The sequence below is a fragment of the Chenopodium album genome, chromosome 12, assembly GCF_948465745.1.
Source record: "Chenopodium album chromosome 12, dcCheAlbu1.1, whole genome shotgun sequence".
NCBI classification, from domain to species: domain Eukaryota; kingdom Viridiplantae; phylum Streptophyta; class Magnoliopsida; order Caryophyllales; family Amaranthaceae; genus Chenopodium; species Chenopodium album.
In genome coordinates, this window is record NC_137845.1 from 1,904,643 (window position 1) to 1,919,402 (window position 14,760).

Below are 14,760 nucleotides of genomic sequence, written 5' to 3' on the forward strand. Positions count from 1 at the left end.
ATAATACTAATTCTTACAAAATTTTCTTGTGTTTAAAGTGAATGAATTTTGTCTGACAAGTTGGTATAAATCTGATTTTATTCTAACATCATATTTTATTTTTTTTTGTTTTGCAGGTTTTTTTGCCAATTTGTTATGAGAACCACTTTGCTGTTGCTGTGGTAAATTTCATGGATCAAACGATTGATTATCTGGACAACAAAAAGTATACAATCTATGATGAGGATTTAAAGAAATACACAACTAATTTTGATGGATTGCATACTGTGTTTTACAGTATTACCTATCGTTTGGTAAGTTTTAAAATAATTTGGCTATATTATATGTTGTTATTAGGGGGGTTACTTAGGGGGTTACTTTATTCATTTGTTATTAGGGTGGTTACTTAGAGGGTTACTTTGTTAACTGTGTAGGGGTTACTTTAGTGGCTACTAGGAGAGTTACCATAGGGGTTACCAGAGGGGTTACTTAAGGATTTGCATATGAGATATTTTGGGGGTTACTAGTAGGGTTAGTAATTAGATAAGGGTTTTGTGGAGTTAGTTAAGGGTTTGCTTAGGGGGTTACTTTGCTAGGTGTGTAGGTGTTACTTTAGTGGATAACAAAGGAGTTAGTGGATATTCTAGGGGTTACCAGAAGGGTTACTAATTAGTTTAGGTTTTGTAGGGTTACGTAAGTGTTTTGCTTAGTGGGTTAGTTTGTTAGGTGTGTAGGGGTTACTTTAGTGGATAGCTAAGGGGTTACCAGAGAGATAACTTTTACTTAGGGATTACTTTTATATATATTGGTTACCAGAGGGGTTACTATTTGCTTCAGGTTTTTTATTACTTGTTGGTTAGTTAGGGTTACTTGTTTTTCGTTGGGGTTACTTAATTTATATTGATTATTTATTCTTTTTTTTTATATTGTTTTATATTGAGTTTTCTTTTCATGATATTTATTTTTTGTTTCCTGTTGATTTGTTTATTTAATTATGTATTTTTTTTTATTTAGAGATATCTTATATCAAGATACATGACAATCAAAGGTCGTGATAATGCAATGGATGTGATGGATTTTACAATTCAAATGATCAAATTGGATGGTCAAAAAGCTGGTGAGAATGTTGATTGTGGAGTCTTTTGCCTGTATCATTGTGCTTCCTATTTTGGCAAACCATTTAGGAGTTACCGTTTAAATCAGGTGAAATATTTTTATCTTTTAAAATTTTTTAAATGTTTAATGTTCTACACTGTTTTTGTGTTCTTTTTATTTTTGTTGCTATAAAGTAACTGGAGAATTGTTCTCTAAGTAAGTCCTATATATAAACACTGGTAACCCCTATATATAACTCTGAATATAAGGGTAATCCTCTAGTAACCCCTGAATATAACCCCTAAATATAAGGGTTACCTTTAAAAATGAGTAAGTAACCCCTATATTATAACTAAGTAAGTAACCCCTGTAACTAAATATCACTGAACTGTGTAAAAAATGAGAAAATAACTTCAGTAAAAGTAAAAGTAACCCCAGTTGCCCATCTGGTTTCACCTCTCTAAAAAAGTAACCCCTCTAAAAAAGTAACCCCAGTAACCCCTCTGGTTTCCTTTATATATAAAGTAACCCCAGTAACCCCTCTGGTATCCCACATATATAGAAGTAATCTCTATTATAACTATATATGTGTAACCCCTCTAGTACTTTTTATAACTTGAACTAACTGGTAACCCTTTGTTTTTGTATGTTGTTGCAGATAACTGAACGCCGTCGTTATAGAGCTGAAATTTGTGCTTCATTGGTTCTGTCTGATTTGAATAAAATAAGAGAAAATGTGTTGTTATGTGTTGATGATTTTGTCAAAAACAATGAAGCAATTATGGCTGAAGTTTTAAGGAATGAGAAGCTCATTAAAGAAGCTGAAATTGAAGCTTATAAGGCACAGCAACGTGCTGATTTGGAAAGGAGAAGAAAAGCTAAAGCTGAGAAAGAAGAAGAAGAAGCTTTGGTGGCTGCTACAATAGCAGTAGAAGAAGCTGTTGCAAAAACAAAATCAACAAAAAAAGCATCAATGGCAACAGAAAAGGCAGCTCTTAAAAGAAGATCAACATGTAATGCATCAACAGCAGCACCATTACCACCAATACCATCAAGATCCAAAGCTCCAGCTGCTAAGAGTAATGCACCAGCAGGGTCAGCAGTACCACCAGTACCAGTGCTTAAAAAGAAGAATTAAAAAGCAGTACAGGGAAAGTAAGAAATATAGGGAAAGTAAGAAATATATTTTTGACTAGCTTTTTAGATCTTACTGAATTTATTTGAATTTAATTCATATAGATTGTTAATATTTTATTTTTTATATCTCTATGTTGAATTATTAGTCATACTTGATCTTGTTTCATAATATGTTAATATTTGAATTCATCTGTGTTAGTTTAATATTTTGTTCTGTTACTTTATTAGCGGTTACTTCAATTACTTTAATACGAGTTAAATACGTAGTACATAGTTTTTAGAGGTTTTCTGAGGGAGCTACTTTAATGAGGTTACAGAGGGGTTACTACAAAGGTTACTAGAGGTTATTTGGTGTTTGTAGGGGTTGGTTCTTGTTGGGGTTACTTGGGGTTACTAAGTGTTTTTTCTGGGTTACTTAGGGTTAGTTGGTGCTTGTAATTACTTAGGGTTACTTGGTGTTTGTAGGGGTTGATTCTTGTTGGGATTACTTAGGGTTACTTGGGGTTACTTAGTGTTTTTTTATTGGGGTTACTTAGGGTTATTTGGGGTTACTTGGGGTTACTTGGTGTTTGTAGGGGTTGGTTCTTGTTGTGGTTACTTGGGGTTACTTGGGGTTACTTGGTGTTTGTAGGGGTTGGTTCTTGTTGGGGTTACTTATGGTTACTTGGGGTTACTTGGGGTTACTTATGTTGTGATACACACTATTAGATACAAGTTATAAAAATTGAAAACAATAATCAAAGTAAAAGATAAATGTTAATGTAAACAATAAATTAATAAATATTTGTTTACTTTATTCATAAACTGTAATTGTTCTAAATAAAAAATAATAATGAAACTAAAATAGCTTTGGATTTATAACTGGTGTTATTGTTCCAAATTCCCTTGTGTCACCTTTGGCTTGCATTGCTTTTGTTTTCTTTGTTTTTGGTTGTTTTCCTTTTTCAAAATGCCCCTTGATTCTTTTGCTTCTTCCTTTCGTGTTTGCTCGATCTGGATCATTTACTCTTGGTATTTCTTCTTGATTTTGTTGTTCTTCTGTTTGATTTGATTGTTCACCTTCTTCTTTTGCTTCTTGCACTTCTAGTTGTCTTTTTATTTTATCTGCTTCTTCATCAATTTTCTTTAGTTGTGACTCTATGAAGCTGCGTGTCTCTTTGTGATGTTGATATTTCAGTATCAGATTGTAGGACTTTCTTGCCATTGTGTGACGCCAAGGCATGTATTTTTGTCTTTCTGTTGAATTTTCTGCTTCATGATCATCTTTTTTTTTCCATACATTAGCTTTAGCTATCTTTGTCCATCTTGCTGTGATGTAATGTTCTGGAATTTTTGTGACTGAATGCTGGTGTAGGATTCGTATACAATGATAGCAAAGCCAGCCTACTTCTTCAAAATTTTTGCATGAGCATGCAATTCTATTTTCTGTGCTGACAAATGTGACCTTCTGCCTAGATGATATGTCATCTTCAATTTGCACCTCATAAAAGTAATGATCTCCCAATTGACCATGTAGATGTGCTATGCACCCCATTGAATAGCTGTACTCTGATTCAAAATATCTGAATATTGTCTGTGTGTATGTTTCTGATGCATGCTTTAACAGTCCATACATGGGGAGATTTGATGTTGGTTCAGAATTTGAACACTTGAAATCTGCATCAGATTCATTTTTTCTCCATCTCTTCACAGTTTGCTTGAATATTCTGAAAAAATCTGATAGACTTGTGTTGTTGTTTGCTTTAAATCCAACAGCATTATTTGTACTTTCACTTCTCTGAGAAGACAAAATACCAGCAGAAAAAAAGTCTTTACTTAGAGCTGTGCACCATTTCTCCCTTAGGTTATGTAACCTTTTGAACCAGGCATTCTTTTCAAGTTTATACGTTGCTATCATGTTATCCCAGCAAGCTTGAAATTCTTCTGCATTTACACAACCACTTAGGCATTTATTGAATGCATCTTTGAAAGCTGTGTTTCGTTTTAATGCTCCAAATCTTGAAACAGCATTCTTGATTAGATGCCATATACACAACCTATGCCTTGAGTGAGGAAATACCTGTAAGTTTCCAAGGGAAGCAAAGTGTTAAATATCATTTTGATATAAGTTAAATAAAAAGTGTCTAGGGGTTACTTGAAGTTCCTTGTTGTTTTTAGGGGATTATAGAAAATTAGTGCAGTTTTTACCTTTTCAATTGCTTTAGACATGGCGAAGTCTTGATCTGTGAATATTGTGGCAGGCATACTTCCTCCCATAGACTTCTTAAAAGTTGATAAAACCCACTCAAATGTGGTAGTCTTCTCATCAGCTATAAAGGCACATCCAAACATCACAGTTTGCCAATGGTTATTGATACCTACAATAGGGGCACAAATAAGATTGTACTTGTTAGTTCTGTAGGTTGTGTCAAATATTGTGACATCACTATAGATGTTGAAATCTTCCTTCATTTCCGAGTCTCTCCAGAAGATGCCTGTCAACTTGTTGGTGTTTTCATCACCTCCAAGTTTGAATCTGAAGAAAAAGTCTTCTTCTTCTGCTTGTCTTTGATATAGTTTGTCTATCACAGTTTGTGCATCACCACCTTCAATTTCTTTCATTTTCCTCCTTGATATGTAATTTAAATGATCCCTTAAAGTGTGTCCTAGTAATTCTTCACCTCCTGCTTCTTTAGTCATTAGATTGTAAGCTTCAGTAGGCTTTAATCCACTCTCTGCCATAAGGTCAATCACTTTTGCTTTGTCTTCAGTGATCTTTCTTTCTGACCTATGTAAATGTTGCCATGCTCTTCTAGTTAACTCATGATTGTGATGAATGACATGTTCCTCAATTTCAAACTTCCCTTCCTTGTTCTTTTTTGCTCTGATTAATGCTTTGCATCCTGTTCTGGTTGTAGGAACTAGTCTTGTTTTCTTCTTGTTTTCATCTGCTGGGGGAGGAGTTTTTGAAACTTTGGGTTTGCATCTAAAGCCTTCTTTATAACAAACAAAATCTTTTCCCTTTATTTTTTTGTTCTCTCCTTGAGTCCATCTGGTGGTTGATTGTCTTACCCCAAATCCCATAACAAACGCATGCTTTTTATAAATCTCATGGATTTCATCCAAAGTTTCTGCAGTATATCCTATTAAGCTTCCTGTAAAATCAAAATCTTCTTCTTGCTGACATTTACTTTGCTGTATTTGCATGTTATCATTATTGCTTTCTTCTGTTAATGTGCTTGAAGTTTTTTCTGCTGTGTTGTCACTTGTTTCTGCTCTGTTGTCACTTGTTTCTCCTGTCAGTGAACCAGAAAATTAGTAGTAGTTACAGATATCATGTAGAATAATAAATTGGTTTTGGTACAGGGTTAATGAGGGTGTTACTTAGGGGTTTACTTTAATGTGGTTATTGTGTGGGTTACTGAGGGGGGTACTGGAGGGGGTACAAGAGGGGTAAGTAGAAGGGGGTATTGGAGGGGTTACAAGAGGGGTAAGTAGAAGGGTTACTTTAATAGGGTTACTATAAGGGTTACTGAAGGGGTTACTAGAGAGATTACATTAATAGGGTTACTGAGGGGTTACTTTAATGGAATTACTGAGGGGGTTACTTTAATGTTGTAACTGAGGGGGTTACTTGAGGGGTTACTTTAATAGGGTTAGTAGAGGGGTTACTTAAGTGGGTTACAAGAGGGGTTAGTTGAGGGGTTACAAAAAGGGTTACTATGGGGTTATTTTGATAGGGTTACTAGATGGTTACTAGAGGGGTTACTTGAGGGGCTAGTTGAGGGGTTACAAAAAGGGTTACTATGTTATTATTTTAATAGGGTTACTAGATGGGTTACTTAAGGGGTTACTTAAAGGGTTACTTTTATGAGGTGACCGATGTGTTAATAGAGGGGGTTACGTTGACGGATTACTTAAAGGGTTACTTGAAAGGTTACTTGGGGTTACTCGGGGTTACTTGGGGTTACTTAAAGTGTTTTTATGGGTTACTTGGGGTTACTAGATGGATTACTTAAAGTGTTACTTAAAGGATTAGTAGGGGTTACTTGGGGTTACTTAAAGGGTTTTTATGGGTTACTTGGGGTTACTTCTCAGGTTTTTTATGGATTACATAAGCACATAAGAGGATTTCTATGTCTTTCATAGGGGAAAATTTAATATTGAAATATATTTACCTTGGTATTCGATGTTTTTTAATAAGTGTTCTTTGATTTCTCTGATTTTGTTTTCGATCTCTAGATTCATCAATGAATCTCCAATTTCTTCGATTTCCATTGATTCTTGTGAATCTGGAAAAATATGTTCTTCGTCTGCCATAGTGCAATGAAAGTTCAAAATTCTGGAATATGTGAATTGAGAAGGTGAAAAAAATGAAACTGTGAGAATTGTTTGATAAATGAAAATGCAAAATTCTGGAAAATGTGAAGTGAGAAATTGCGGCGTACTTTGTAGGTTTTGGGAATTGTGTGTCAGATGGTTTTTAGAAATTTTGGGCTGCGCGCTTTTTGGAATGTGGGCTCAGCGTTTTTTGGAAACTTTTGTCAAGCCCGTTATTTTTAGTGTTTCCCGTTATGCCGCACGGTATGGCTGGTGGCACCAAAAACCCGCTGATTTTTAATAAGTTTATATAAAGATTAGATAAGTTCATGTTAGTTTAGCCCAGTACATTTTAATATCTCCACTTATTCAAAGAAAAAAAAAATCACATAAGTTTGGATATTTTAAGTTCATGAAAATAATTTCAAAAATCTAGTTAGAGATAATAAAGGTTATCCAATTTTATTTTACAACTAAAATCAGTTTACATAAGTGAAATTTAGATAAATAGTATGCATCTTTAGATAAAATCATACTCGTATTTTAGTAATTTTTTTTTTTAAAAAAAAGATGAACAATATAATAATTTTGTTCACTTTCTTTTCTTTTCTTTTATCTACGTAGTATTTTTTTTTTTTCAACAAAAAGAGAAAGGCAAAGAAGAGGTTAGTGTTTTGGGTACAGTTGGTAGTGATTCTTTGTGCCTCATGTTGATGGGAGGCTATTCATTGAAAAAAAGCCTAGCAAAAGCCCATAATTTTTTTATATAGTGACGTGTACCTACTTCTGCTTTGTTGCAAAGTGGGGCGAGATGTCCGTGAAATTCTAATAATTACCGCAACGTCTATAGAAGTAATTAATTCTTTACCTACTTCATACTTGGTATTAGCTATGTTAAATCGCATCTACATTAGGAAAATTTCACATTTGCTACCAGCAAAAGGACTCTTTTTCACATTTGCTACCCCTTTAATTTTTTATTTTATATTACTACCACCCAAACACACTAACTGTTATAATCACTACCACTTGACTTACACCGTTAATATTTCCGTTACCACCACCCAACCACCGTCCAGCCACCACTCCTTCCTACCCACCAGCTGCCAATCCGCCGCAACCACCACTCACCGTCCAGCCCAGCCACCAAGCCACTGCCATAGTCGCCTGAGCCCAATAACCTGCTGCCGGCGACTCCGACCACCCTGATTATCCGCCGCCGGCGTCGCATTCCCAGTCCCTCGAAAACCCGATCAGCCCCTCTCTCCCCTCGAAACCCACCTCAATCTCAGCCCCTCTCCCCTCGAAAACCTCCGTCGATCCCAGCCCCTCTATCCCCTACCCTCGTCGATCCCAGCCCCTCTCACCCCTCGAAATCACCGTCGATCCCAACCCCTCTCCCCTCGAAACCCAATCCAGCTGCTCCTCGTTCCCGTTCCCTGCCAACAAAAACCACCCTAAGCGACGGTGGGGAAGGGGGATTAGGGTGGTTTCGGGCAGGGGGATTAGGGTTAGGATTGTCGGTTTTGGGTGGGGAGGGGGAAGGGTCCGATTCCGACCCAAATCGCCGACGCCGGCCGCAGGTTTGGGTGCTGGCCGCCGACAGGGGGAGGGGGGAGGGTGGATGACGGGGAGGGCTAGGGTTTTTTGGGTGGTTTTTTCATTTTATATTTATTTATTTATTATATTATTTTTTTTTTTTAATTTTTCAATTTTTTTTTAATAAACTTAACGGAAATCCTAACTGATTCCGTTAAGTGGTAGTGATTATGAAAGTTAGTGTGTTTCGGTGGTAGTAAAATAAAATAAAATTTTAAAGGGGTAGCAAATGTAAAACATGGTGCTTTTCCTGGTAGTAAATGTGAAATTTTCCTCTACATTATTTATGTATCATTGTATCCTTACGGAGTATCATTCTTACTCACTATATCAATAGCTTAAAGTATCTAGGATTAAACGATTATGCCTAATGATTTATGTCATTGTCTACAAAGTCAAACCCGAATATTTAATCTCACAAATAGTCAGATAACACAAGAATAATAAACCCAACTTGCTTAAATTAACAGTTACTGCATTAATTGAACCAGGAATTTATAGAAATTCCTAAAGATTGATGCATCTAATTGAATAAACATTCTGACCCAGCTTAATCGATCACCAGCTAGCAAGGCAGCCAACCATTTCAATTTATCCTTATAGGTATAATTATTTTGCGGCTTTGCATCACCATAGATAGACCATAGCACATTCTAACAGTTGTATTATAAAGCGACCTATACCAAACTAATAATACTATCACCAATATATTTGCTGCTATTAATTAAAATTATTTACACTTTTGAATGAGATGGTAGTAAAAGTTAAGCAATGAAGACAATAGACTTAAACTAGTTTAATAGTTAATGTTAAATCGGTTTTTACCAAATAACATATGTATTTATGGGTTTGTCCAGGTATTATATATTTTTTATTTTATCTATTATGCCACCCCTTTGAAAATTTTCTGGTTACGCCACTGGTAACATTGTCGGTCTTTATTTTAAAATAGAGAGTAGATTGAAGTAAAATTATACCCTCAGCTGGCTAGAAACCTAGAAGTTTGAAATTTCAACCATTAAATAGACGTTTGTGCCTTCTAATAGATCCATTGTTGATGATTGTACACGGTCATATATACGGACTAGCTGTTTATCTCCACGAGTACATTGCTACTCTATCTATATAATATTTCACACTTATTACTTAGAATGAAGTTAAATCACATTAAGCTCCCAATCTATAAGATCCATGGCACAATACTTCATGATGAATATTTATTTCTCTTTTTTTTCTTTTTGGAAATTTGGAAACCTACTCTAACGATAAGAGTTTGGAAATGGACATTTATTGAGCTATATGCATGCAAATAGTACACTATTTTGACTAGCGATGGGAAACTATATCAATATATACTACCCATATATATAGTTGGTTCTAGCTAGACTGTTTGAGGATAATAAAGATATAGCCATTTAATATGGATAGTATATCAAACAGGCTGAATCAAATTGAAACGTTTCCATGAATTGTATTATCAAGTTTTTAATACTTCGTACCATGGAGAAGTGATCGATTTATTCAAAGGACAATTACCTACGTACATGACTTGATCATCGTGTTATTGCATCAAGTTATTTATTTTTTAAGCCTCTCCCTAGCTAGCAACCCGACCCAATCTAGTGAATTCAAATATTCTTTGATAATGACATAGTTATCTTTGTGTCAGTTATAGCTAGATGCAGTCAAAGTTATAAAATTTACCATCCACCTAATTTGAACTCAATCAATCGATCAATGCATATAGAAGACTATATAGGATATTGTAATTAATAATTTGTACTCTTGAATGGCTTCTACTAAATAATTTATTGTGAACTCTGACAATATTTTAATTAAATAATTTTTGTATGATAACTACGAAGTACATTTTAACCATATGCGAAGATACATGAGAAGAAGATATATATATGAGTTTAAAGATGCTTTGAAGCTCGTGATAAGTCAAATGGGGCAAAAAATAAGGGATGGATCGGGAGGGAGTACATTTTAACCATATGCGAAGATACATGAGACGAGTTAAACTCGGTAGAAAATGAGTTCAAAAGGCATAATGTTAGAGATAATATCGGAAAATATATGTGTGATATATTTTCCGTATTGATCTTATTAGGAGAATAATATATTTAGGTTTATTACATGTTAAGATATTATTTAAGTATATCTTTTAGGAACATTATTTCCTATCTTATGTTCTTAGGTTTTGTATAAATACACTACCTATTGATGAATAATAATCAAGCGATTCTATTCATTCTTCCTCTCTAATTTGTCATGGTATCAAGAGCAGGTTAGATCTTGGGATACTTCACAAAAATTCCCCCCCTGCCGGTGGGTTAGAAAATTAAACTCACCGGCGGGATTCATAAATTTTACCCAAAAATTCCGCTGTGCAATTTTTTTTTTCTTTTTTGTGAGTTTATTCGAGCATGATTTTGCTGCTTTGGATATGAGTTTGGTTTTACTCTGAAAAACAATAAGAGATTTGAGTGTGGTTTACTCTGAAAAACCAATAAGAAATTTGAGTGTGGTTACTCTGAAAGACCAATAAGAAATTTGAGTGTGGTTTACTCTGAAAAACCAATATTTGATTGGAGCTCGGTTTTGCTCTGGAAAAACAAAAAATTGTTATATTTGCAGGTTCGAAAAGAATGACGTTCCTGTATGATTGATGATAGATGAGTTCGAAAAGATGAACGTTCTCATCATTGAAGAAAAAAAAAAATTGAAGGCGAAATCACAAGAGTGTGCATCTCGGCTTCAACAATTTGAAGAATTTCCAATCGCAACGTTCGTGTTACTGCCGTTACGATTGCGGGAGGGTGTTAGAGATAATATCGGAAAATATATGTGTGATATATTTTCCGTATTGATCTTATTAGGAGAATAATATATTTAGGTTTATTACATGTTAAGATATTATTTAAGTATATCTTTTAGGAACATTATTTCCTATCTTATGTTCTTAGGTTTTGTATAAATACACTACCTATTGATGAATAATAATCAAGCGATTCTATTCATTCTTCCTCTCTAATTTGTCACATAAACCTTTATAAAGTTATTGAGGCCGAAGTTGTCTTTTATTCTCTCTTTATTATCGATTTTAGACTGAAAAGTTGTTTGGAGTTTATTACTTGTACGTGCATTTGCATGCGATTGTAACATTTTGACATATGCGCGCTATATATATCTATTATGTGTGTGTGTTAAATTTTTTATTTTTTTATATAATTTTGGTGCAATGTGTGTATTAATTGAGATAATTGTACATGATCAACTTTTTGTGAAGACGACAATGGTGTACAGCCTGTTGTGATTTAAACCACAGTAAATGATCCATTTCCATATAGCGTAGGACATTTTGTGTAGTACTTAAAAGGTGTATGCCTTTATTAAGCAACACAATTTATTGTATTGGCATTCAGTAATAAATAACTAAGCTAATAATGTCATAAATATAAATGTACAATGACAAATTTCCATATAATTAAATAAAATACCATATAATAAAAGAATTACGGAGTACACTATATGTTCCCTTCATTCTCTAACTAAAAAGTTACGAAGTATACATGAAATATTTTAAAAAAAACTATAAAGGCTTCAGAATTTATGAAGCATTATTATATTAAATAAATAAGAGAAAAATACATCAACTAACCAAAAAAATAACAATAATTTAACAACTATTACCTTTCAAAAAAGTAAAAAAGAGCAGTATTAAATTGCCAAATGAGTAGCTGAGTGCCCTTATATAATTAGTGTCACCCGCCCCCATTTCTAATTTTTTGAAGTATATACCATAATTAGGCTATAATTCTTGATAGTTATTGAATAATGAAGAAAAATGTAAAAATTACCCCCAAAAAAATTAAGAATAAATAATAATTTCATTTCCTTGAACATAAAAAAAAATATATAGGGCCTAGGTGGTATATATATATATATATATATATATATATATAGTTCAATTCATTTTTTCTTGGTAATAATTCATTTTTGCTTCATGATCCTCTGGAAAAGTACTAGTGTCTTCATTTTGGATCCAACCAAACATCTCCAAGTAAGGATTAGCCAAATTCTTAGGAGGATAGTCTTCAATAAAATCTTTCCAAACATTGTCACACCCATCTAAGTCTCTTACCACTTCCCACAAACAACTATTACACTTAAACCCTGCCCCAAAGCTAACCATCAACACCCTATCCCCTTTTTTGAGCCTGTTTTTGGACTCCATGTACCCTAAAACATACCATAAGCTACCCGCCGACGTGTTCCCAAACCGGTGAAGGGTCATCCTTGCTGGCTCGAGGTCATACTCACTTAACTTTAGGTTCTCCCCTAAACCGTCTATAACGGCTTTACCACCCGTGTGAATACAAAAATGTTCTACCCCTGTCTTAAAATTAATACTTGGTTTATTACCTGCTTGCTTGTTAGGTCCGGGGAAAAATCTGCGGACCATAACTGCAAGCACAAATCGAACCACTTCTTTAGTTGGCAAGATCTTCGGGGCCAACTCCTTTAGGTTATCAACCAAACATCGAGCCGCGGATATAGGAAGGCTTTTGCTAAGGTGAAACCCTAACCTCCCCACGGAATCCTCCATTTGCATGCAACATCCGTACGAGTCATCTCTACCACCATGATGCGTCCGTACAAGACACTTGAGCTTTAGCATAGCCTTCTTCCTTAAACCCCATTTATTGGTCAAAAGAATCGCGCTCCCACCCGACCTAAACAAACAATTTGACAATATCATGGATCGGTCATTACCCGTGTACCAATTCGAGCTTAATGATTCCGATGTGACAACCAAAGCGTAACGCTCTTTTTCGTGTTTAAACACACTTTGTACAATGCTTATTGAAATTAAGCTAGCACTACACCCCATCCCACTAAGGTTGTACACCTTGACATCATCCCTCATTTTGTAATGGTTCACTATTCTTGAGGCCAAGCATGGTTCGGACGCAAACATCGACACATTTACGACTAAAACGTCGATTTCTTGAGGAGAAATTTTGGATTTAGAGAGGAGTTTTTCGATACTATCTTGAAAAAACTCGTCCATTTCTTCTAAGCTATCTTTAATTGTTGGACTTTCTTCTTTGCCCTTAAGGATGTTTCTTGGGGCGTACGTTTCCTCCCCAATGCCGGAGCTAATGACCGCCTTTAGAAGAAACTTATACTCATTGATGCCCAAATTTTTGTTCCGGGCAAGGATTTCACCGGAGAATTGTGAACTTACTTTCCGATCATCGGTCGGTTTATAGCATTCGTAGCTTAAAATGTAACAATCTTGGTGTCTTTTAACAAGAGCCCATTTTAGAAAATTGAAGAGGAAAAAAAGAGAAGGGAAAAGAAGTAGAAAGATGAAGAATCCCATTTTTTTTTTTACAAAAACTTTATTTTTGGTTTGAGAGGAAGCTAAAGAATAATATTTTTTTATTTTTTTTGTGGGATGCAAAACTAAGAAGAAATGGAGGCATTTAAATTAAAGATATGTAAACTTAGAAATCTAATAAATATAATTGGCCAAACCAACTTCTACCAACTAATTATGTGCATGAATTAGGTCAAAAAAGAAGGTTCGGACATGTGACTGAAGAAGAAGCTAGTTATAACTTATAAGACTCATCAAAAAAAAAAAAAAAAAAAAAAAAAAAAGAAGAAAGACTCATCAAAAGGTAGGGACCTTCTTTATTTCTTCTTCTTCTTCTTTATCAATTAATTAATTAATTATTTTATTTTATTTATTTATTTTTAATTTTTTTATCGAGGTATCAAACAAAAGTACCATCTTTAAACCCTCATTTTTCTTTTCATGGCCATTGTCTTTGCCTCATTGCTTTTAAAGATTTGCAAAATCGGATACGCTTTATAATAACCACAAATTTTATTAGCGGGATTATTTAATTTTTGAAATAGAAACTTATCTACTTGTATTGAAATTCATCATATCGACAATTACAATATATTTATTATGTAAAGTAATAAAATTGTCCTTTGGGTTAACTTCAATTATTACGTGCATAGATTTGACAATTATAAGTTATAACATATGTTTTTATCCATCCATCATTCATTTGTCACCGGCTTAATTTCGGTTTTTTTATCCATACATAATTGATGGTTATCCATCAAGTTTGAATGTATTGTCACTGTACCCCTAATATTTCATACTATTCTTATGAGGGGGTATATCGTTAAATCACAATTATAAAATAAATATTTTTTAAAAGAAATTGGGACGTCCTATGGTAGAGAAGGAGATGAAGTGACTTGTACTATGTTAACTCCTATTAGTGGATATGCTTTGTAATAGAAACTTGTTATCAATTCTATCCAATTATTTGAAGTTTCTTGTAAATTAATGTTTTAATTATTTGTGACAGTTGGGAGTACATTCCATTCTTTCATTAGGGAAAGAATCAATTTAATGATCAACTATTTTTAAAATTTGGTCTACCTATAATATTCCGAAAATGGGTTTTGCGTAAGGAAGTAATATAAAAAGGAAGGAAAAAAAGATACAAAAGTGACCAAGAGTTTTGGAGTATATTATACGGAGTAATATAATATAGTGCAAGTTAGAAAAGAAAAATAAATTATGAATTATGAATTTGACTTTATTTGTATCCTCGG

The 14,760-nt window shown here is 34.1% G+C and overlaps 1 protein-coding gene and 1 pseudogene across 1 annotated transcript; both read right to left on the minus strand.

The window, feature by feature from the left end:
• Positions 1–3,049: 3,049 nt before the first annotated feature.
• On the minus strand, positions 3,050–4,932 carry LOC145571545 (protein FAR1-RELATED SEQUENCE 5-like). The gene is made up of 2 exons (XM_081630581.1): positions 4,399–4,932; positions 3,050–4,270 (listed from the first exon to the last, which is right to left on the minus strand). The coding sequence occupies exons 1-2, from the start codon at positions 4,930–4,932 to the stop codon at positions 3,050–3,052; spliced, it is 1,755 nt and encodes a 584-aa protein (XP_081486707.1).
• A 6,721-nt stretch (positions 4,933–11,653) lies between these two features.
• Positions 11,654–13,743, minus strand: LOC145571546 (3-ketoacyl-CoA synthase 12 pseudogene; annotated as a pseudogene).
• Between the last annotated feature and the right edge of the window lie 1,017 nt (positions 13,744–14,760).

Excerpts from the sequence above, each read along its gene's own strand:
- LOC145571545 (XM_081630581.1), bottom strand. The coding sequence starts at position 4,932 with ATGGCAGAGAGTGGATTAAAGCCTACTGAAGCTTACAATCTAATGACT. Across the intron at positions 4,271-4,398 it reads TGTCTAAAGCAATTGAAAAG|GTATTTCCTCACTCAAGGCA; the intron begins GTAAAAACTGCA and ends GGAAACTTACAG.